This window comes from Pomacea canaliculata, linkage group LG4, assembly GCF_003073045.1.
Source record: "Pomacea canaliculata isolate SZHN2017 linkage group LG4, ASM307304v1, whole genome shotgun sequence".
Lineage (NCBI taxonomy): Eukaryota > Metazoa > Mollusca > Gastropoda > Architaenioglossa > Ampullariidae > Pomacea > Pomacea canaliculata.
The window spans coordinates 22,034,293-22,058,901 of NC_037593.1; the positions used below are offsets into that span (position 1 = coordinate 22,034,293).

The 24,609-nt window shown below is 38.9% G+C and overlaps 1 protein-coding gene across 1 annotated transcript; it reads left to right on the forward strand.

Moving 5' to 3' along the window:
• The first annotated feature begins 562 nt into the window (after positions 1-562).
• On the forward strand, positions 563-24,609 carry LOC112561681 (cingulin-like). The gene is given in 14 exon segments (XM_025234291.1): positions 563-2,896; positions 4,916-5,241; positions 7,105-7,192; positions 10,347-10,445; positions 11,512-11,590; positions 12,214-12,328; positions 12,656-12,840; positions 14,437-14,592; positions 16,437-16,598; positions 17,017-17,175; positions 17,544-17,619; positions 19,058-19,159; positions 19,162-19,223; positions 23,345-24,609. Coding segments are annotated over 13 exon segments (1,719 nt in total). The 5' UTR covers positions 563-2,896; positions 4,916-5,024; the 3' UTR covers positions 23,564-24,609.

Below are 24,609 nucleotides of genomic sequence, written 5' to 3' on the forward strand. Positions count from 1 at the left end.
AAATAAGATAGTTTAGATATTTCTGAACACAATTATCTCCCTTACACGACGAATGACGTACGTTTGAACGGAAGTCTCGCCGATATTCTACACTACCTGTGTACATACTGTGAACACCATGCATCTGAAACGTCGAATAACAAAAGAAAGAACATCCAAGAGGACATTCCTGCTTCAGATGAAGTAGAATTTGACCACGAATGGTGTAAAAACGGTTTTCATCTGCTCCCGAATTTCGGGCCACGCCATGTTTTAAATGTGTAAGAAAAACTTTTTCCAAACTTCACTTCATATACCTAATTTTCGTTGGATTATCAGAGTGAGTTCTCAAGCAAGATTAAGGTAAATTTGTTCTATTTCTACACATTTTGATCTGTCATAATCAATTTAAATTGTTGTTCTATCTTGTTTAGTTATTTTTTAATAATGTTTTTGAAAAAGGGTAAATTCATGACTACAGTGGGGTTTGACCGCCTTTAGCCTTGCGTACAGAAACATCACCACTGTCAAGGACAGATAATATGTCGGTGGTCACTTTAATTAGTTTCAGTACTGTGAACAGGTCTATATGCTGACTGAGCATGGGAGATGAGCTGGTGCTCTTGTAAGTACGCCCAGAACTGTGTCAAAACTACTTTCTCTATGATATTTGAGAGAAAAGACAAGTTGGAAGCTGGGTGATAGTTGTTCAACATGTTGACGTCAAGCGGGATTTCTTAAGAAGTGGCTTCACCAGGGCTTTTAAACAAAGATGGGAAAACGCCTGACAAGATCATGGCAGTTGGAGCTGACAGCTCAGCTGTGATCACTGGGCACCGCGGTGGGGCAATATATCTGCCAGAACATCACGCTGGTCGCCCTTTGCGGTGGTTTATTTGCTCTTTATACTTGAAGGAGCCTCCATTCCACCAGCTCTGCAAAACACTCAGTTGGTCCAACTGAAGGACCCACACTGTGGAAGGGACCAATGTCTATGCATTGGTTAAATTGCACATCATTGCCACTTTCTGCATAAGGATTTCGACTCATTGCCGACTGTGATCCTCTTTCAGAAATCGAAGTCAGCAAACTCAGTAATGACCAAGCCTACTTGTACAAAATGATCATAGCTATTAGAAGTGGAAGCATCAGTGACGATTTACTGCAGGAAAAGCCTGGGTCCATGTCGATGGCCAGATGGCTCACAACTGCTAGCAGGATATGGGGGCTGTATGTGGCAAAAGTGCAACCAAGTAACGAACTGTATTCCCTGGCACACTTCATCGTCTACTGCTATAGACCTGTATGATTTAGCATCAAGTGTCACCCAAAATGCACCCACGAACCAAAGCCCTTGCTTCAACAAATTAAGCAACAGAGTTTATCATCGGCCAGCAGGAATATAACATGGCCCGCAGTACAACGAAACACATACTTGGGCCCATCAGGAGAATGTTCTTCTGTGGATGCTTGGAGATGACGATAGAGTCAAAAGAAAGACAGCAGTAGACATAATAAAGACCACTTGCCAATCAGCTGGTGGGTCTCAAAAGCAAACCAGAGAATTCCCACTACCCAAACTAAAAAGAGAATGCTCAAACATTGCAATGGAAGCACTCTCAAAAAGCACCTCTGAGATGAAGAACTCTAGCCACTCAGTCCTTCATTAGATACCTTGCCACTCTCAGGGAGTGGAATGCTATGTCAGGACAGTGAGTGAGGCATCAAAATCAGTCTGTGGGATGGATGCAAGGGATGGTTACATTCCAGCTGTCATCAGGTCAAGAGACTTTATGCTGTCATTTCAGACTTTCTTTTACCTTGTGACTAGAAATGAAAACCGGTGCCTATACTATTGATAATTATTGTCTAACACTGCAAATGTTATCAGAAACTGATTTTTCTTGCAGTTATTAAATATTTTGACAAAAGAGGAAACAGTTAAAAAAAATTATTTTTGTCTTTTAGGGGCAGAAAAGGGAGGTGTTCTCCTGGTTGCAGATTACTTTGCTGTACATTTTTGAACTTCGCATACCTGGTTGTACAAAACCCCAAATGTGCTTGTTGATCCATTACAATTCATTGGATGACCATGGGCGTGTATTTATGGACTGATTGTACGCCGAGACTCACTCTTGGCCTCTTGCGAAGTGATCCGCTGTTAGTCTCGGCGAGCCGTAACAAAAAAAAATGTGAATAAACCGTAAGCTATATCGTTTAATGCCTCGTTTTAGTACTTAATCGAAAATGTGAATAATACTGGAAGCTTACTGGTATGGAGCCTCGTTCTAGCAGTGAAGTGAAAAAAAAAAAAAAAAAAAAAAAATCGTCTGCCAGCTGTCCATCCGTGGGATGACGCTGAACCCTACTCCACATATTTGGCGTAAGCATTATTTTATTAGTATGAACTTGATGAAGTGAGACACTAATTCTGTTTTCACTAATCGTTCTTGATATATGAACAAAATAATGTTGAGCGTAAAACACCTCGTGCTCCACTTCGACTGCTAATCGAACATTGTTTCATCACTTCCGTTTTAGGACCGGTCAGGTAAGCAGCAATTACTTCCTCACAAACGTTTAGTAGCACCGCAAGTAACGAAAACTCAGCCTAACGGTTGCTATAAATTTTTTTTTTATGTCTCACAAAGTTTTAAATCTTTTCGAATTTCGTCAAAGTTAAAATGGATTAAGCCGCCAACAGTGCGGAGCAGACCGTTGCCATGCACAGCAAAGTTGGATCACGAACTTGCATTACCGTGGTTGGATGTAATTTGCGCTGTGCGGAAAGGGTGTGGGTAATCGGGATACCCCGCCCAAACTCCCGGTGACCAATTGTTTAAGAGAACAGATTGTCACATTCAGGGAGAGTGCTTGGAAAAGAGATCACAACACAGGACCTGATCGACACTGACAAGTAAGTATTTTTTACTACATACTTTTTACTTTCACCCCAATGCACAACATCAGAATTTTTATGGCCCATTGGATAACTGTTATCTTTGTAGTTAGTTTAATATGAAGGACGAGTTAAGACTTGCCCTCTGCTGTAGCCACAATTGCCCATAGCTTTCCGTTTAGAATGTCTCACTATAGTTTATCGACATTTAATTATTATCAGGTCTTACTGGAAAACAGAAAGATATACAGATTTGTTTTCACAGTATTTTACCAGCGTGCTCAGTTTCCAAATGTTTTGTAAAAACTATGACTTAATAATATGGTAGTCAGTACAAACACAGCAGCAAGGGATCAAGTATCTTACAAATACAGAGTTTTATTAACTTTTCTATAAAGCATGTTTTTGGTATGTGCTTGCTAGAATAATTTTCATGCATTTAAAATGTACCATTTTTCAACTAAATAGTTAATGTCTGACAGTTGTTACCCACAGGAGTTCAACCTATGCACATGAGACAAGAGAGCAAATTATTGACTAAGATCACTCATTATAATGATAATAGTTGATGCAAGAAAATTTGAGCATTGATAACCATATAACTGGTGGTCAAGTTCACAGTTTTGAATGTTGGATTCTTTTTCTTACTATTCTTTATGTTTCCTTGAATTCATGATTACATTTAAATTTTTTTCAAAGTAGATTTATCCTCAGGATAGTTATTATGTATCATTATATGTAACTTGAGCGATAGTCATGTTAAGGTGATCAGACATATTAGGAGCGAAAGCAGGTCATGTGGTCACCATGAAGTGTCGTCACCTTCAAAGAGTACCGAAAAAAATGAAAAGTGTGGGTGGAGGGGGATGCCAAAAGGCTGTTAACTAGGAGATATTTGAAATTATTAATCAAACAGCAATAGGCAAAAGCCAAAACCAAAAGGCACAAGTGCAAATCAATGTATAGTAATAACAATTTTTAAATACAAGCGGGACATTGATCAACATTTTAGATGAAAGTGAGAATTGGGCATCCCACCGGGACATCTTATAAGCAGGTGGGACTGTCCTGCCTAAATCAGGACATCTGGTCACCTTAGTCATGTTCATGTTAATTAATACAGTGGAACCTCGGTTAATGAACTTAATCTGTTCTGGAAAGCTGTTCGTTATCCGAAACAATTTTTTCCATAAGAAATAGAGGAAATAGATTTAATTGGTTCCCAGCCCCTGTTGACTCGCTAATATTTGAAAGTTACAGGCTATATAGGTATTTGTTTTAATGAGAACAGTTATAATACACTATAAATTTAGTTAAATAAACATAAAAACATTAACGAAAGCATTTAAACATCAGAAAACTTACCATTTTGACGGCGTGGTTGGAAGCAGGTGTGGGGAGGAAGGGGTGGAATTACTGCTTTGATTCCCCCTCCATGAGCACACGTGACATTATAAAATCGGGGGTGACTTCCCTTTTCTATAGCTTTGAGGTTAAAGGAAAAAAACTTGTCCAGTGTCTGTTCCTTCTGCCTTTTTTGTAAAACTCTTCGGTAATACATCACATATCCGACAGATGTATGCCACCTTTGTACTTTGAAATCATTTTCCTTTTTCAATTCATTTGTTGGCCGCTTCATTATCACTACCTCACTACTATTGCTCTTAATCTTCTTTGGAGCCATGATTGAGAATTATCTTATTAAAATAAAGCAAAACAATCACTAAATAAGAAGAATGCGCACAGATAAGGAACGACCAATCGTAACTGTGTCTCGAGCGCGAATGATGACATGCTGGTCGGTCACGTGTAGTTTATGTGGATGTTCGTTATCCAAAATTTTGTTCGCTATCCGAGACAAATTTGTAACAAAATTTTTGTTCGTTAACCGAAATATTCGCTATCCGAGGCGTTCGCTAACAGAGGTTCCACTGTACTTAATTTGGTTGTTTGTCTTTCTTTCCAAAGAAATAGCAAGATTCTAAAACTTATTTTTTTTTAAATCTAAATAATTTCTTTCTCTTTGGCGTGATACAGGTTAAAGCTTCAAAGACTAACACTGAGGAAAATCAAAACGTCAAAGACTTTAATAATATAAATAGCATCAGTCTCAAGAACATCATACAGCAGATTATTTGTGAGAATTATGGCAGGTGTACCTAAGATAACTGAGCCAGTAGGTATACAGACACCAGATGTTCATGAATGGAGGCGTTCTTTACGTTTGTCAAGCTCATCAGATGCTGTGCGCAATACACCATCTCAGACTATGCCTACAGTAAGGTCACGAACTCCATCTCCAAGTACTCGTAGTGGTTCACAAAATCCTTCATCAAGAATCACCATCGTAAAGCATTCCAAAGGTAAAATTTTATTTAGTAGATTTCACAGATCTTGATGCTTCTCACACATTCCTTCTTTCTACCACAAAAAAATTAAGAACTTTTCAAGAGATTTTATAAACAAAGAAACTACAAGATTTTTAATGGGCACTGAATCACAGCAGCTTACTACTGCTGTAGAAAAAGAATAGGCTGAAAATTAGAAATGTTTTCAGACTTAAAGAGGAAAGCTCATGCATCAGTACTATTATCTTTAGGTAAGTGAACAGTTTAGTGGTTAAAGCAAATGTTTGAACCTGAAGGCTGACTGTGGTCAATGTGCAGTTATAAAGGCTGGATGATGATTGTTGTTAACATGAATAAAAGCATTATAGAAAGTATAATTCAAAATTAAGCACATAAAAAATCAATTCAGTTAAAAACAGATGTCCCACAAGGGTGTGTTTTGTCCCCAATCTTGTTCTCTGTCTACACCAGTGAAGTCCAGAGATATCTTTCCAATTGTGCCCTATTGTTGATCAAGTTTGGAGATGACATGGTGTTGGTTGCTCATCTCAAGGACAAGGACTCACTGGAAAGCTATTTTATTCAAATTAAGAAACTACGTTTGTGGTTTGAAGAATGCTTTCTGGTGCTCTGTGCCTCTAAAACTAAAGAATTGGTCCTTGTTAGGAAGAAGCATCAACCTGCCCACACACCTTTTGTTATTGGCAATGAGACAGTAGAACAGGTGTAAGTACTTTGACACTGCTGGATATCAAACTTTCTTTCCAGGAAAACACTAACATCATTTCCAGGAAAGCACATCAATGCCTGTTTCTGCCTGGGCAATCAAGGAATTTTGGTGTCAGTGGCCCTTGTCTAGAATCAGTATATCGCAGCTGGATCAAAAGCATTCTCACATTTAATGTGTCAGTGTGGCTTGGCATTTTCTCCATCAAAGATAAGACTTTCTTGATAGGTGGTCAAGATTGCCCACAATATCATTAGCCTTCCACAGAGACCACTCAGTGACCTATATATCTGTGGTGTGTTGCATAGCATGTAGTGAATCGAGCAAAGCTAGCCTAGCGAATCTAGCGGTCCTGTGCAACGCAGAGCTCGCCGGAAAGTGTAGGACCTCCAAAGGCTGCTAGCTTTGCTTGCTTGTAGGGGTGCGCTGTGCTACGCTTTGGCTTGATTGGCTAGTTTTGCTCAATTCGCTACGCTTATGCAACACGCCAGAGAGCTGTATTATCATAGACCTCTATCACCCACTACATCACTATTTTCAAGTGCTTCCCTCTGAAACAGATAGAAACAACTAGTGGCCAAGAAGAGTGTTTTTGCAAAATCCTTCACATCAAGTGTAATATCCCTCTTGAACAGGATTAACAAATGTACCGTGTGCGTGTGTGTGTGCTCTCGTGTGCACCTCTGATAATTATTGCTAGGAAGGAGGGGAGGTTAAGAGTGGGGTGTGACTGTATGTTTAAGCTTCCAACAAAGAAAAATGTTTATCTCTATTGTAAACAGAAGTAGACAATAAAGACGTAAAGTAAAACTTTTAAAACTTAAAGATGTAAAATAAAGCTTAAATCAGCACAACTTACATAGTTTTATATCATTTAAGGTGAGCTAGGTAATTCTGTATTATAAACTTGAATAAAAGCTTTCTAAGAGTGGTTTTTAAAAGTTTTTGGTCTTTGCAAACACGGCAAATAAACTATACTTCTAGTACTGGGGTATCTGTAAGTGCATGCATATGTGTGTGTGTGTGCTTACATGAATGTATAGATGAGATTAATGCTTTGTGACACACAAATGACTTATTTTAAAATATATCAGTCGTCGATGTAAAGTTGTTAAATAATATATGCGCTTTTTCACATTCATATTTGACAGATGTTGGCCAGACAGTGTCCACAAAGTCTTCAGTCAGCAGCATCTTGCATAAAAGTACAGGCAACATGGCTGATTTAAATTTTAGCAGGTAAAAGACCTCATTGGATTTCCTTATCAAAATATCAGTGAGATTATGATTATAGATAAAGAGACTGATATTTCCTGGTGTTGTGGGGATGGTTGTTAGAAGCAGGGGAGTCATAAATGACAGTGTTTGGGGATGATTAGACATTAAAGGTCAAGTATGGTGCAAACTTTTTTTTCATTCACAGATTTTAGCTTGGTATGAGTTACTATGTCCTCAAATGTTGGTGAATAACTCCCCTACTATATTCTCACAATTTACATTTATAAACATAGTTGGCTCTCACTTGGGAGTGGTTGATTTTTTTTGCTCCTGGACACATAAGTCATCAAAGTGTTCTCAGATTTTATTTCAGAAAAACAAGATGGCGACTCAGGGAAAATATTTTTAAAAATGCACATGGTATATCCCCATACACACACTGGTGCAACTGGTGTGAAAATGTAAACAAGCAGGCAAAAAGAGAAAAGGAAGAACGAATGGATGGATAACAAACAAATGTAGAAATGTTTCCCTGAAATCAGAATGCATAAAAACCATTTAGTACACTGAAATAGCATACCCTAACAGGAAATGCATGACATGTAAAAGTCTAAAAGCGGCATGATCGTCCCCCGTAATTCTGTATATCAATTGCTCTATCAGAATTTAACTTAAACTCAAATAATATGGTTAACTTATCCAGAACACAGATGTCTTAAAAATTTGAACAGCAAGTCACTCCATATACAGGCATCTCTAAAATATACAAAAGTTGTATTAGTTTCATTACTTAAAATATCTACTTCCCCTCACTAATGAAAAATCTGATATGGTGGTATGTGTAACAAAAACAACATACGTTTTATTCTTTTAATTTTAAGCATCGACATTCTCCTACAACCTTTGCCATAAATGAATTGCTACAGAAGGATAATATTTCTTTCCTCCTATGAAAAATCCACAATCATCCTAGGTACAGCAATCGAGAAACACACAAAATCTGCTTACCATAACCTTAAACTTTTAAAATAGTTTTTTACAAACCTGAACTATCACAAAACTTGTAAGTGTAAACTAATAGTTGCCTTTGTTGGCCTCCCTGCTTCTCTTCCCGCCTCAGAAGAAAGTGGAAGAGATGCGCATCCATCAGTTAAAAAAAAAAGTCTCGCAAGACTGTCCCAACAGTTCTAAGCTAAAAAGTAAAATTATGTTGTGGATATTACATAAACATTGCCATTTCATAGAAAGAGGTTGAACTCTACTATTCCCGGTTTTGAAAGCACCACCACACAGCACATAGACTGTGAAAAGCCTGGATGTCCATCAACAAACTGAAAATGAATGACCAAAAAAACCCAACTGAGGTCCTTCCAATAGCCTCTAAAGTTGAAATGTGTGCCATCCTTTTCTACCTTAACATTCTCTTGAGTTAGCATCTTTCTCTCCTAGACCTTCTGGAATGTTGGTGTTATCATCAATGCATTGTTATCTTTTGAAATGAGGTCTGTAAAGCTATCTTCCTTGAGCTGGGCAGGCTCAGATCTTCCTGTCAGTTTGTCACCAAAAATGCTTATGTCTGCTTTTGTGTCTTACTTGATTAATGCAACTCTGTACTCATTGATCTCCTTAACCTTCTTCTGGACAAATTTCAAAGGATGTAGAATAAATCCACATATGATAATATGTGGCAATGAAAAGAAAAGACATTCCACTCTCATTCTTGGCAATAAGTTCTTTTTTGTTTTGTTTTTGTTAATCAATTGTTTTAAAACTTGTTTCCCCCTTCATAAAAGTTTCATAATTTCCATGATACTGTAACTATATAGTATGAATATATGTGTGTGTGAATGTATATATATATATTTTAAAACAAACCCATAAGATCATGAGCGCTGCACCACAAGTAGGTCTTTACTGCTGGAAACTGACATGCAGAGTTACACTTTCCCCTTTCTTTTAACTAGAAGTGTGGTGTCTTGTGCAGAAATGATGAGAAAGTAGTCCAGCACTGAAATAGAATTCTTTTAAAAATGTTGGCCTAGGATAGAAATGTTAGAGCACAAAGCGGTTTGAGTGACGAACTGTCACTGTAATTGAATGGGCTTTGTATGCTGTAGTAAGTTTGTGTCTGAATTCTGGAGGCAGTATTTGTCTATGTCTATATGTATTTCTGTCTGCTGACCTTAGACCTTCCCTTTTGTACTCACCAGTAGTAGGGGGGTTGTGCCTTGGATGGCTGACTTAATTGGAAGACAGTACTTTGTATGCTGGGATGCACTTAGTGGGAGGTGGGGTTAATTCTTGTCATGGTCACCTCTGGACAAAAACTAACCTGCATACTAAATAGCTTGCTAACTGGTCTTTGGCTGGCATCTAAGCCATTTTCTGCCACACTTGCACATCACAATGCTCTTTCTTGGCTCTTGTTTAAATTTTAAAAATATTTACTTGTAAGTAATATAATATGTTAGAAGTCAGTTTGACCAGAGTATCATTAAGTGCAGAGTTTATGAAGATGAAAAAGAGTTCATAAGAGAAAATATTGTTGAATATGTGATTGACAAATTTTTCTGAACTCCATTAAAAAATTTGCCAGGGTTTATTTGACAGTATGTTTGATCACAGTTGTACACTGAGTAAAGGAAAGGACTCTGACAGAAACAATGTCTCTATTAAGTTTGTACATGTATCAAAAGCAGACTAAAAAGGCCATGCTATCTGCCTTTTTTCATGCTAAAATAATCTCACATGCTATCTTAACCTGACACCTGTACCAATGATGAATAAAAAATAAATATAGAAATGCAAAGAGGAACCAAGTAACAAGGACTGAGAGTGTTGTGATTTTGCAGGTGCAAAACAAGTAGCAATAAGTGGAAAAGGGAGTGCAATATGTGAAAAAGGACTAGCATTGTGTGAACTGTTGTTAAGAGTTATGCATTTTCAGTGCCTATTTAAAGGATTCAATAGTGGGTAGGTGGCAAACAGAGAAAGGGAGAGAGTGTCATTGTTATGCTGCACAGTAAATAAAAATCCTGTGACCATATGTTATCCTGTTAAGGAATAGCTAAGGAGATGCACATAACAAAATTAGATCTTATTTAACTTTACCATGAATGGTAATAATTTTTCATGCATATTTTGATATATGTGTGTGTGTGTTTTTGTTTACCAGCAAAACTAGCAAGTCTGGTGAATTGGCAAACATTGAAGTAGAGTACATTCGCAACTTGCAGCAACAGATCTATTTTCTAGAACTGGAAGCCAATTATTTGTATCCTTTGTTTTGAAAGAAAACTATAAAAGTGTTATGGTAGTTAAAAGTTTAAAAGAAAACAGCTGTATCACATACCCAGGTTGTGTCCTTGATTCCTTGTGAAGTTGAGGATACTGGTGACTCTAGAAGTTTTAGGCCCTTGTCCTAGATTTTCATAGACTACATTTGTCTACTCTCGATCCCTCTTGTTGGAAAGTGTCTGCGCAGACCTTTACATTCCAGCAACTGAGTACGATTTTGACATCCTTCTTTGGGACTGTCTTTATGGTCTTTTCTTTATGAAGTTGTTCACTTTATCTTATTGGAGGAGGTCAAAGTGTAAGCATGGACAATGGTAGCATTGTGATGCCAAGCAAAGATGTGAATGAAAAGCAGTCTGCAGGAAATGACAGTTCAGCTAATAATGGCTTTAATCCATTTCTTTTTATTAGGCAGCCTACACAAAGCTTATGGTTTGTTTCTTTCCCGCTGTACCAGATCTTGTGTTTTTCATCCATTGATGTTTCCCAGAATTCTGGACATCTGACCGCCACTAATCCCACAAGTTCTCATTAATATCATTCCAGCTTGATGTCAAATGTTTCACAATTCAGTGGATGTTGTTTTTCAAGTCTACTGAATGGCTTCAGTAGCACATATTTTGTTGCTCCCATCCATCCTGGTCGTTGTTTAATCCAGGCCTCTACAGATCAAGGTTGATACTTCTGCTTTTCCTAGCCACTGTCCTTTCTCTGGGCATGTTCAGTTGGTGATACCCATCTCCTCCATGTGAGACCACAACCAAGATCTTTCAACTGATGGGTCGCTTTGGTAGCAGACATGTAGGCCTTGAGCCCTGGCCAGTCTTTCATTGTAGAAAGCCTTTGCCCAGTGATCCTTTGTTAACATCTCAATTTGCCATGTGGTTTACTCCCTCGTCCTTTGTCTTTCCCAAGATTACCTATAAGACAAGTGGTCTTATAAATTAATAGTTGATAATTAGCTTTTCATGAAGTTTGCTTTTAAACATTATTATTTATATTTAAAATCAAATGGGAAAACACAATCTTTTACAAGAATCTAGAAGAGAACAGACCCACAAAGCCACTCGCTTGCACTCTCAGATGGTGCTTGAAGCTGAGCGTATGGTGTCCAAGCTTCGTGTGAGTTTATTATTTTGATAAAATTGTTATACTTCAGCAGTAATTATACATTCAATTAAAGGTCTAGTAGGATGCAGTTTTCAAATCTCACTTTTTCTGTATTCTAGAGATACATGCCTACAAGCATCAACAACATAAACATCAGGAAAATACATAGATACATTTACTCTGTCAAAGCTACAGCCAATGGGAGAACTGAAACCATAAGTTCATTAGGGGGTATTTGAAAACAAACTAATTTGACCTTTTTCTGTACATAGTGGTGTTTAAAGTGATGTTTCTCAAAAGCAGGGTTGGGGGAATGCAGTATTCAGATTTGAAAGTATAGAACCTTAGGCTATGCTTAACCCAGTAATCAGAAAAAAATTGCACTTCACTAGACCTTTAAAAACTCACTTTTCAATGAACAGCAAGAAAATATGAAACGAAGAGTGCCGTCAAGTATCAAACAGTAAATAAATGTATTTTAATGGCTCTTTACAGCCTATTGGTTATAGCAAAGAAATAGTATTACTATGGTTTATTTATGTTATAAATACTGACTGTAAAGAGCAAACATCCACAGCTTTTTTGAAAAGAGGTTAGAGCTACTTGAGTGCTGTTATTTATGGTATATATTGCAGGATATGCAAGGAGAGATAGATGACATGAATGTCGAGATGCAAAGAAAGGAGTCCAAGATCAATATTATAGCTGCTGAAAAGGATAAACTTGAAAGCCAGCTTCATGAAGAAGAGGGTTTGCATATTTCTTTTTACTTGCTGGTTTTTTGTTTGTTTGTGGAGTTTTTTTTTTTTTTTTTTGTTCACTATCAACCACATTCAGCTGATAATTCTTTCAGGCCATGTACAATATACATCTTTGAAAGATGCTATATTTTACTTTCTATATCATCCTAGCTTATCAAAAGCATGAAGTCTCAAACTGTCAAATAAAGGAAGTAAATTGTCCCTTTACAAAATGCAGTTGTAGAAAAGCCATCAAGCAAACTTTGTACTTGCAGTTTCTTTTATTTTTTTTTTAATTCTTATAATTATGAAAGTGAAGAAAACATTTTGGTTACAGTGGCAAGAGGAAAGGACAAACAACTACTCATAAATGAAGTTGTAACCCTAAAAACTGAAAAGGATCGTCTGGAGCAAGAATTGAACCATAAAGACAACCAGTTACTGGAAGCTAAATCTGAAATAGACAAAAGTACTATTGCACTAAAAAATTCTGAGAGACAAATCCAGACACTTAAAGCCCAGGTAATGGCAAAACTTTGTAGCTTTCTAAAAGGACAATAAAATAATGCTTTCAAAGAATAGTTTTCATAATAGAAGGACAATGCAGCAATTGTAGCAGATTAATTAAACTACAGGGGTTGCAGCAGATTCTGACCTTGTAGATCAAACATTAGATTTAACTGCAGTAACATCATCATCATCCCTTCAACAAATGTCACATGCGGAGGTTAAAAAAATCAGTGTTTGCAAAGTCTTCTCATCTGGAAGTTCCAGTCATAGGAAAGACACAATGGGACACAGCAGAGAGGAACATAGCCAACCGTGCCAGTCATGCACCATTGTGAGAAGGTCCCCCAGTGGACAATGGTCCATTTCTTCACATTAGCTATCCAGCTCTTATGCTTTCCCTGACATTGATTATCTTGATTATACCCTTGGAGGACCATCTTTGGCAAGGTGTCATGACTGAACCGCATTAGCTTATGTCGCTTGACCATAGTAAGCAGAGGTTCCTAGGGATTCACCAAGCGGGTGACTAGGCTGTGGATGAAGTCGTTTGTCTTCTGCTCCCTGTGAAAGACCAGATGGAGTCCCTTTCAAGAACTTGATATCAAATGCATGATTTTGCCACTCCGGTTCTAGAGTTTGTGAATGAGACATAGTTGCTGCCTGCAATCAGATCAATGTCATCAGCATAGTGAAGGTTTCAGAGTGACCTCTCAACAATTGATTTGGAGGTGTGATCTTGGAGTGTATCGCATAATTTTCTCAAGGCAGAAGTTAAACAACATAGAGAAAAAAAGTGTGTCCCTGGCACAGACACACCATTTTGGAAAAAAAGTTTACCCACTTGGTTGTTGCCCCTTGGGACCGGCTTCTCTTGCCGAGGTTGAAGGCCCAGCCTTTCTCTGGCTCGATGACTAAGCTGGCCCACCCCTTTTTCTTATGCTTCTCCTTGTCTCTCTTACCTGGCCCTTTCATCCATATTCTGTTTCTAAACAAACATCTCCCTGTTACACTTCAGTTTTATCTTTCCTATCTTATGTCTTGACTGTTCCCTCTCCTGCTTTCTTTTTCTCATCCATTTCTTTTGATGTCATTTGTTTCACTGGCAGCAGTCTTTACATTTTTAAGGAGGATAGGACTTTACCATCAGATTTAAGAAATTTTATGTCCTCATAACTGTTTTCTTTTGGTTTTCTTGGTTTGTTGGTGGCCTTTGTGGGCTTCACCATACCTTTTTACGCTTTACCCACTCTTTTACGTATTGCTTATTTCTTGCGTTGATTTGTTAAAAAATGTTATGATTATATCACTCAGGAGGTTTTGTCCCCAAACTTTTAAATTTAAGATTTTTTTTTTTTTGCCATGATATAACCCTAGTTGCTGGCACAGCGTTAAACACAAACAAACAAACAGTTCACAGAAAGTTTTATTTATGCTTATTATTACTTATATACTAAAAGAGGGTATTAAACTTTGAAAGAAAATAATGGCCTATTTGACATTAAACTTGAATGTTGAAATTGTCTGTAGATTTATTTGTAAAAATAAATAAGTACATGTAATTCTCCCACTTTTTCCTTATTGTATACTTCTGTTTAAACATTTACATAGTTAGAGCAGAGAATTGAACAGCATAGACTCACTCAGCTGGCCCTAGATGACAAGCGGACAGAGCTCGTTTCAATGGAAACACAACTACGAGAGGTAGAAGAGAAGTATTACAACAGTACCATTCAAATACAGGACAAGGTCACCCAAGACCTCAGGGTATGAAAGCTAATGTAAAATACATTATTTTGCAAAGTGATTGAAGCTTCTTTTAATCTTTTAATCTGCTTTTAATCTTTTCCTTTTTGCTACCTATTGGACTTACTTTCTCTTTTTTGTGTGTGTGTACATGTGCACAAAGGGGTCATGAAGGATTTGTCAGAGGGTGACCATGGGATTAGCAATAATCACTTGAAAGTTTAAAGATCAATGTCGCTAAACCTAAAGTTTCAACAATCCTTTTTATTTAGTGTCAACTTTAATCATAACATCTGTAATCATCAAAATTATTGTAAATAGTTATTATTTGCAGTTCAACATAATGCCTTTCACTTACGGGAAGTTATATACATGAGCATTACTAATTGACCCATGTGTTGATGTCATTCAGACTGAGTGATATTTTGTTAATATGGAAATTGCTAAACAGAAGAAACCTTACATTATTGGAGAAACACTTATAAAACCCTGCATGTTGAAACTGAATTCTTGCAGATGCCAGTAAAATCAAGATGCAAGAAATATCTCCATTAAATTACTCTACTTTAAGATGCATTACAGATATGAGAGTAATGTTCATCAGTACATCTGTTACAATATTTGCTACATTCTTGGGTGGATTTCTGCCACATCATCTTTTCCTGGGCCATTTTATTTCTACTGTTACATCTTGCCATTAGATTTTAGATCTGTGCATCGGTGATGTCGACTTAAACTATTGTTGCATTTCTGCAGCTGCTTCAAAAAAGTTTTGATGTCGAGCTACCACACTCTCACAGGATTTTTAGTTACTGTAAAGCAAAACAACGGAACTGCCAATTCATATCAGCCACCTACCCGCTATTGAATTTTTTTAATGTGCACTGAAAATACACCTATTCCTTGAGCCCTATCCCTAATAACAGACCCCAGACTGCTACTTTTTAAATTCCCCCTTCCCATTTATTATTTCTATACTTGTCTTCCTCTGCTGAATCGTGACACACTTAGTTATTGTTATCTGATTCCTTCTTTGCATTTTCTATATTTGTCTTCTACAAGTCACCAGTACTTATTGTTCATCGTTCCATTCCTTCATGTGTTGTCCGTCTACTTTATGTTTCGTGAGTATGCAATCATGCAATCATTATTATTATTTAAAAGCCCTGAGGTCACAGATGGTGAAACTACATTGGTATGAATCCTTTTTTCTGTTTCATTGAATATTGCCAGCATTTCTGATGAAGTACTGGGATATGTGGAGTGATTCCTCAGATCACATATTTCAGGAAAATTTGTTACCAATCACCTAGTCTAACTATGTATCAGTCACCATGCTTGCATTTTGAGTTTTAATTCCATTTGCCTCTACATACCTCTGTGAGAATTAATTTTCTGCTTTTCTGTATTTGAAAACAAAGGTAAGAAACAGATCGAATGCTGAGGATGGCTTTATCAAACTCTCAGCCACAAATGCACATGCCGGTTGCCAAGACCAACCATCGCATTAATCATGATTAATGATTATTGGTCATAAATCATTAGCGATTAACATTAAAAGACTACAACTCATCTAACACTTGTAAAAAAAAAATACTTTAGATTCTAAAGTTTCTAAATCTCTGTATTTTAAGACTAAATCTGTCTTGCTATGTGACTGTCTTTGTCAGTTTTAGGAAATTAAAATGTCATTAAAAAATGGCTTCTCATGTACCAGTCACAGGGATCACTGGTTACTTGGGCATTGTAAAAGTGGGCTGCAACCCTACCAAAAAATTGGGAACCACTGCTATATGCCAAATGATCTATTGCTTGCACAGAAGTAAGAAATAAAATTCAGCATATTTTAATTTTTTTTTTTAAAGGATGAAATTCGCTTTCTGCGTCAGAAGCAAAAAGAGACTGAGCTTAGTGCTGAAAAGGAGCGCTACCTTTGTGATAAGATTAATGAAGATAGTTCACATCTGGTGCGTGAAAATGCTTCACTCAGTCAGCAAATTTTTGAGCTGCAGAAACAGCTTGAAAGGGTTTGTATAGTACATAGTAATATAACTTATGGATAAATAAATCTGTTTGAGTATGAGACAGAGAGAAAAAACCTGCATAAATCTTGTGTTTATGATGTTTCCTCTAGAAAGTGATTTTGTAATTTCAAAAGTGTAAAGCCTATGGAGTGTAGGTGGCGGTCTTTACAATTGACTTTGATATAGAATATTGCTGCTTACAGGATTTCTTTGGCCTGTAATTGGATAATTTGTCTTGTCAACCCAGGGGAAATTAGTACACGATTTTGCAGGTACAGTTGTGGTATCCGGAGAGCGCTATTTGCCATCTACATGTTATTCTGTAGGCACACTACCACTTTACAGTCCCTGGACTATGAGAGGCTGTATCCTTACCTTCTACAGGCTAGTTGACTTATTATAAAGTGACATATTGCTGCAGGAAAAGAGGTTGCATGAAAACAATGAGCAGCGTCATTCACTTAGAATCAATGAGATGGTGGTTCTTCGGGACAAGGAGAGTGCTCTGAGACTGGAAGTGGACAGATTGACTGAGCAACTCAGAAAGGAACAGGAAACAAACCAGTGCATCCTGGATCAGGTAACACTCTTACTTATATCTTTAGATGTTAACAACAGTTTAAGAAGTATTGTGCTGCTTCAGCTAGCGGAGAGAATAACGTGCATAATAATCTCTATAATATTTGGTTTGGGATCCATCATCACTTACACACATGTGGTAGGTTCTCTAGATACTTTGCCACCGTGGATCCGGCTTCTTGTGACGGGGGTGAACACCCAGCTTGGCCCGCCCCTTTCTCTTCTTTCATTTTCTCCTTTACTCGCCCGTTTCATCTATCTTCTGTTTCTAAACAAAATATCTCCCTGTTACACTTCAGTTTTATCTTTCCTATCTTCTGCCTTCACTGGTCTCTCTCCTTTCTTTTTATGTCATTTTTTTCTCTGTAGCCTCCTTTAGGCATTTGCCATGCAGGGGGAACCATGTCGGGGGAGAATGGGATCCTGGAGGTTGAGGTCCCTGATGGTATGCTGACCTAACCCATCATACCAACACACTTCTTTGGTCCGAACTTCTAGACGGGAGGTTGGTGTTGCCCACACCAATCAACTGGCTGGTTGTGTATTGCCCTATTGATTTCAAACTGAAATTCCTGTAACGCTAATGCCCACCTCATCACTCTAGAATTCCTATAAGTAGTGGCGGTGAGGAAGGTGAAGGGCTTATGATCTGTGTAGATGACGAACGGCTTTCCATATAGATATCTGGATATTTTGAGAACTGCCAACACGATTGCTAGACACTCTCTTTCAACTGTGCTGTAACGGGTTTCCCTATCCAACAACTTTCGGCATATTACTTCTTGTTGTAGCAACAACGGACCTGACAACAAGGACGCCGCCGCTCAGATAGCAGCCAGCTACTATAAGGCCTTACATAGATCCACTGACCTGGCTGTATTTATCCTTGGCGACTTTAATAATTGTGATATTAGTGCTGAATTGCCCTCCCTATACCAACATGTTAGCTGTCCCACTCGGCAGAATCGTGTGTTAGACAAATGTTACAGCTGTGTCTCGAATGCTTATGCTAGCAGATGCAGGCCCCCAATGGGGAGATCCGACCACAATGTGGTTCATCTTATCCCAAGATACCGACAGAAAGTGAAAACTGCTAAACCAAAAGTCATAGAGATTAAACAGTGGTCACACGACAAGATCGAGGCACTGCGAGGCAACAGACTGGCGGCTGTTTTTTGACAGCTTCTATGATGACGACGAATACACAAAAACTGTCACTGCCTACATCCAGTTCTGTGAAGACTGTGTTGTGAACTGGAAAACAATCAAACTGTTTGCTAACGATAAGCCATGGATCACCAAAGACCTGAAAGCTTGCCTTGTTGCCAAGAAGCATGCATTTATCCAGGGTGATATGGGACAAGTAAGAGATCGGAACAAAGAATTTCGGCAGAAGACAAGTAATACATCCCATAAAACGATTTTCTTTTGGAAGAATAAATATTGCAAAAGAATAGATGCAAGTATGCATCATTTCTAGTTCTCAGCTGAGGTGAGACTCAAGAACTTCAGTATGTTTTAGTTTGATGGTTAAAGCAATTAAACCTTATTTGAAGAAGACAATAGTGATTAATTTTCATGACGGCAATAATCAGCTTAAAAAAATGAGATGTTCAGTTATAGTGAGCTCTTTTTTTTTGGAAATACAGAGTATGATTTACTGAAGTGATGTTAAGTAAAAATGTCCTTTTTTTACTGAAATTATTAGTTATAAAATAGTTTTTAAAATATAAGTTTACTGTTACAGTTTTTTTGGGGGAGTTGTAAAATAATCTTTCTTTAATGATAAATATCCCCTTTATTATGTTATAAGGATGAAACATGACATCTGAGATGAATAAGATTTTAGGAAGGATATTTCAATGATAGTAATTTGTTTATAGCTGTCACAAAAGGAAACATCCTGAGTGCTGCAGAACTGAAGGTGAACAAGCTTCAATCCCGAATCAATGAACTTGAGGGTCTTCATCAGGGTAGCGATGCAGAAGCGCCCAACTCAGACGAGACAAAATTCTACTAGTAGATCATGTGGCAGAGTTGCAGAAAAAGGTATGATAAAGCAAGGTGAATAAATACTAAGTTATGGAATTGCGGCCCTATTCTCCTCAAAGGAGCAACAATGTTAAACGAGTGTAAGTGGTTGTATGATGACAACAACAGTTCAACACGCGAACCAAAAAGCAGCGAACAGCTCAGTAGTGTGCCGCACCCTTTATTCTCGAACCCAATTCACGCTGCGTCATCGCCGAGGCGGCTAGAGGTCGGAGCTGTCTTCTATCTTCGCTCGCTGTAGCTGTACGCCTGTCCTCCGCCGACTCTGATCTATCTTTTCGTCTCAGCTCTGCCCTTATATACCCTCTGGAAGGTAAACTTTGCATGTCCTGATACGTCGGAACAATAGCCGTTTTAACCCTAGCAATCACGCTATTTGCATCTCTCACCATTCCCAGCCAGATCCGCCCAAAACTAACAACAACACTGGACTACGGCCACTACAGCCCGGACCTTTCTCAACAGCGTCCTCGCTGATGAGCTTTAGCTAGCAAGACTATGGCTGATATTCAACTCACTCATTTATGCTGGCCCCTCGGGGGGGGGGGGGGGCTTCAATTATTTTAAAAAACTCTAAAGAAGATCTGTTGCTCGCGCCAAGCAAACGCTAGTCATATCACGCCGCTGGTATTATTTACCTAGGGGAGTAAAGATTGCACTTGTAGACAAAAAATTGTACTACGCCTAAAGCTGAATCTGACGACTGATTATTCTTTCCCAAAAATAACTGCTGCACGTGCACGAGGTGTATATAAGGGCAGCATTCCGTCCATCTGTCTCGTATTCATGAATATTCTTAGACGCCCCCACACCGCCCCCCCCCTGGCAAAATGAAATGAACAATAGCAAACATAGACAAACTAATGGTTACAACATATGTACGTCTTATCACAAATGTCAGTGATAGTGTCACACACACCCGTTTCTACGCATTGAGTTTCTATGCCTGTCTCACAGCAAAGCCGCACTGCAATTTGCTTGCTCCTGCAGGCATTTCGTCACTTCTGCGAATCAACAAGTTTCTGTCAATTCTGGAACTACATACTGTCAATTCTGGAATCACAGTTACTGTCATATCGGGCACACAGGCACTGTCACTTCTGGAACACAGGTAGTGTCAATTCTGAACCACAGGTACTGTCAATTCATGGCATCACACACACTTTCATTTCTGGAACCACAGGCACTGTCACTTCTGGAAAACCACAGCACTGTCACTCTGGAACCACATGCACTGTCTCTTTCTGGTATCACTGTAGTTCTGGCTTGATGGGTGGGACGTAGATAACCAAAACAGAGTTTCTTCGTCACTGTCGTAGTCTTGACAATTCTGTGTATCCGCAGTTGACTGTCCTCTAACTGCGAGACGGCTTCGCTGCTTTGATGTCGCTTACTGCGGCACGTGCATGTGCCCGTCAACGAGGGGCTTGACTGTGTTATACACAGCACGTCATCAAACCACTGGCCGGCTGATGATTATACAGGTACTCCGCCGCGCCGCTCATGGAATCTGTCCTGTGCAGCTTCTGCTTGGCTCTGCCGTCGTTGTGTTGCGCGCTGTTGTAGTTGCACCTGCTTGTTTTGAAAACTTTTCTCTTGAATCGCGGCACGATCACTGCCTCGGCAGTTCACTCCTCCGATTACCACAGACGAACGTGGCTCATGCTTTATGACAGTCTGGGTTCAAATTCCACCACTTCACCTTTGCCTAGGCTGCGAAAGGCCTGCCTTGTTGAATAACTGAATGGTGGACAAAACTCTTGGCCGCCATTTTCATGCATGAATCCCCATCCTTTTGCCACATGAAACCACCTGCAGAAACCTCGCCTTCTGCCCCTCCCCATCGCTGTCATGGGAGTGCTGGTCGCTGGCCCGCCCCGCTGCCTTGTCTGCTGTCCGTCGCAAAATATTTATGTTTGTGATAGACGATTAGCCTCGGGAGGGGAAACACTTTGTCTGATGTCGTGTGAAGTCGGTGGCCGCTCCATCTCAACTGTCTGACTCGTGCAGTCAGAACGATGTATCTCATCCTCCCTGTCATTACACATCTCCTCTCTCTCTACCGTCGGCGTTTAAGGAGATCGGCAAAAGAAGACCCATGGTCGGCAGCAGTCGGATGGTTTCACGTCGGACCTGGCTGTCTTTTAGTCCTTTCACAAAGCGTCGCCAAAGGTGTGTTTACTGGATATGGCGTCCTCAGGCAGACGGTTTGCTTGTCGCCTGTCAATTCTCAAGTGGTCGCGGCATATTCGATGACCAATCCTCACTGCTGCCTGTCGGCAGTTATAAAAACTGGCGATAATGTCTATAACATCTCTCCGCTCGCCGTATGCCTCTCTCAAAATATCCAAATCTTTTCCGCGTGTCTATCATGTCAATGAGGGAACATCAGCAACTCGCCGGTCTACAGGTCCCTCCGCGCGTTCAAGAATATAAACACACGCAGCATTGTCAGCATCGGGGTAGGCAAGAGCGATCTCGACCTCTCTTTCAAACTCATCACATGGGCCCTCCGGCACCACTTCTGAAGACCCGGACAAATGACACGTTCGTACAGCCTCTGCTGTACTGTCGCCCTCTGCAGCCATTTTTCACTGCGCTGACTCTGATCCTGCTCGCAGCCGCCAAATGTAACCGAGTGGTAGGTGGGGTTGTATGGTGACAACAACAGTTCAACACTCGAACCAAAAAGCAGGAACAGTTCAGTAGGTGTGCGACCTTTAATTCTCGAACAATGGTCACGGCTGCGTCAATCGCCGAGGCGCTAGACTGGTGGAGCGTCTCTTCTTCGTCGTGTATGCTGTGCGCGCTGTCTCCGCGACTCTGATCTGATGCTTTCGGTCTCAAGCTCTCTTGCCCTTAGATACCTCTGGAAGGGTAAACTTTGTGATGCTCTGATACAGTCGAAACAAATTTACGCCGTGTTTACCCTAGCCATCACCGCTATTTGCACTCTCACCATCCTAGCAGATCCGCCAAAACTAACAACAAACACTGCGACTAACCGGCCCACTACAAATGAATAAACCAAACTTAATTATGGAATATATATAAAAGTGGCAAAAAATATTATACACTTACATATAATTCCTTTTTCCTTGTATGTTTACCATTTGGTTTTGTTTTTAGATGTTGATGACCCCAGTGCTAATTAAGCAAGACGTCTATTTACACCATTATTCAAAACTAGGTATCAAATTAGCATGTTCTTTTTTTAAATCGAAGTCAACATATCCAAATATGTAACCAACACGTTAGTCTTTGATGGCTATATAGGGGTGCGCTAGCTGTACAAGAAAACAAAGACCGAAATTGCCGCATAAATATAGTTTCACTCGGCGGCTGAGACAGAATTCCAAGTCAACAAAACCCATCACAATTGATACCAAAGAAGCAGAAAAAAAATCAAAATTTGCACACCTTGGCAGTCTAGTAGCAACAGATGCAGAGATACAGGAAAGAATGTTAAGACCAGACTCATAAAAGCAAATCAAGCCTTTGCTCTGCTAAAAGAAATTTGGAAGTCCAAAGCTCTAAGAAGGAATACAAAATTAAGAAGCAATGTTCTTTTGGTCTTACTATATTGAAGTGAGTGCTGGAAGATAGTGAAATTATGCAGAAACTAGAGCTATCAAACAAAATGTCTCCGAAAAGTATTCAAGAACAAAGAAATCCTTTCAAGAGACAGCTACTCAAATATGATAACCGCAATCTAAACTAGGGCATATGCACAGAATGAAACCCAAAATATCCCTTCATAAGACAGCTGATGGGAAGAAATAGCATGGCCAAAAGAAACATGGTAGAAAAGAAACTGTTCTGGAACAGCATGGCTTAACTTGGTGCTGATAGGCAAAATTGGAGGTCTCAACTGGATGCCTCAGGTATGAAGAGTAAGAAAATATGGTTATTTCCTCAGGGTTAGATAGATGTTTTACTTTAAAATTTTATTTTTGTGACTTTCATGGAATAAACTTTTGTTAATTATATATATAGAAGCTTCTTAAATGTGTGGTAGAAAAGTTTTGTACCTAACCGGAAATAGGAGTGAATTCGTGGTTTTGAAGATTTTTTTTTTTTTTGATATAAAGTTTTGCCAGATTACTTTTTTTTAACAGGTAGAACAAAAAGATCACACTATCATTGAACTGAAAGCTGAAGCAGCCAGCATTGAGACTCATCTAAAGAAGGCCGAATATCAAAAAACACTGGAGCTTAATGCGCAGTCACAGAAATGGGAAGAGTTTGGGCGTTTGGCAGAGAGCATGCGCAGTCTTTCCTCAACTATGGCTCAGACAACTTTCCCACGAAGTAGGAACAGACTTTATCAATTCTGAGCTCAGTAAGCTTCAAGCTGACCATTGTATTTAAACACCTATAAAAATAGATTTTTTTAATATCCAAATGAAGGGCTCAACACAAGAAAGTGGTTTGCTTTTGTAGAATTTGGAAAATGTGAGTGCACCATTAGAATATATGTCCACTGATTAGATCAGTTGGAGTTTAATAAGCAGGAATGAGTATGTATTTTTATTTGATTTTAAAAGCTAGAAAACAGCAAAGTACGTTGATTTATTGTACAAGAAACATGAGCTACATCTATACAGCAGTTCAGCTGCAGTGATTTAAAAGGACTGATTCCCTTTACACATAAGTATGTCATCAACAGTTTCGGTGGCAGAAAAGGGGTGATAAATTTCAGTAGATGGTACAATCCCCCGAGGACTTCATGATCCATCGACATTTAGCTTTATAACACTGACATTTATCCACCAGAAAGTCATTTCATTAACCAAATGATTTATTTGGGAGTAGACATGGCGCTTGGTTTGCGATGTTTGCCTCAACTCGGCCGACTGGACAAAGTGGCACCTCTATAACTCTATGAAAACCTGTCATGAACAATTTGGATCTAATTGTAATTGTAATTGTCATTCACCTTCAGGAAAACACTCCAGCAAAATGTTCAGACTATTCTTTATCTTTTTGATGCTGCTGCTATGTATCAATATATCAAAACAGTCCCTTACTTCTGCATTTACCTCATCGGATCAAGGTAAACAAAACAGTTTTTGGCTGTAGTGTAGAGAAGGATAAAAAGAAAATCATGACTGAACCAATTTGAGGTGCTTTTCACTATATCTGCTTCTGAAAACTCTGTAATTTGATGTGAAACTAGTTTGAATTAGGACTTTTCCTGATAAAGGCGTTACGCAGTGTTTTTTATTGACACTTGTCACATTTGTATTCTCCTGTTGATGTTTATTGCCTTCATGGTGATTCTACATTTCGTTATCATATACCATGAGCTGGACAGTCGGAATCATTGGTATTGGCAGAATCAATAAATCATTGACTGTGTAACAGTCATTTGTGTAGCAAA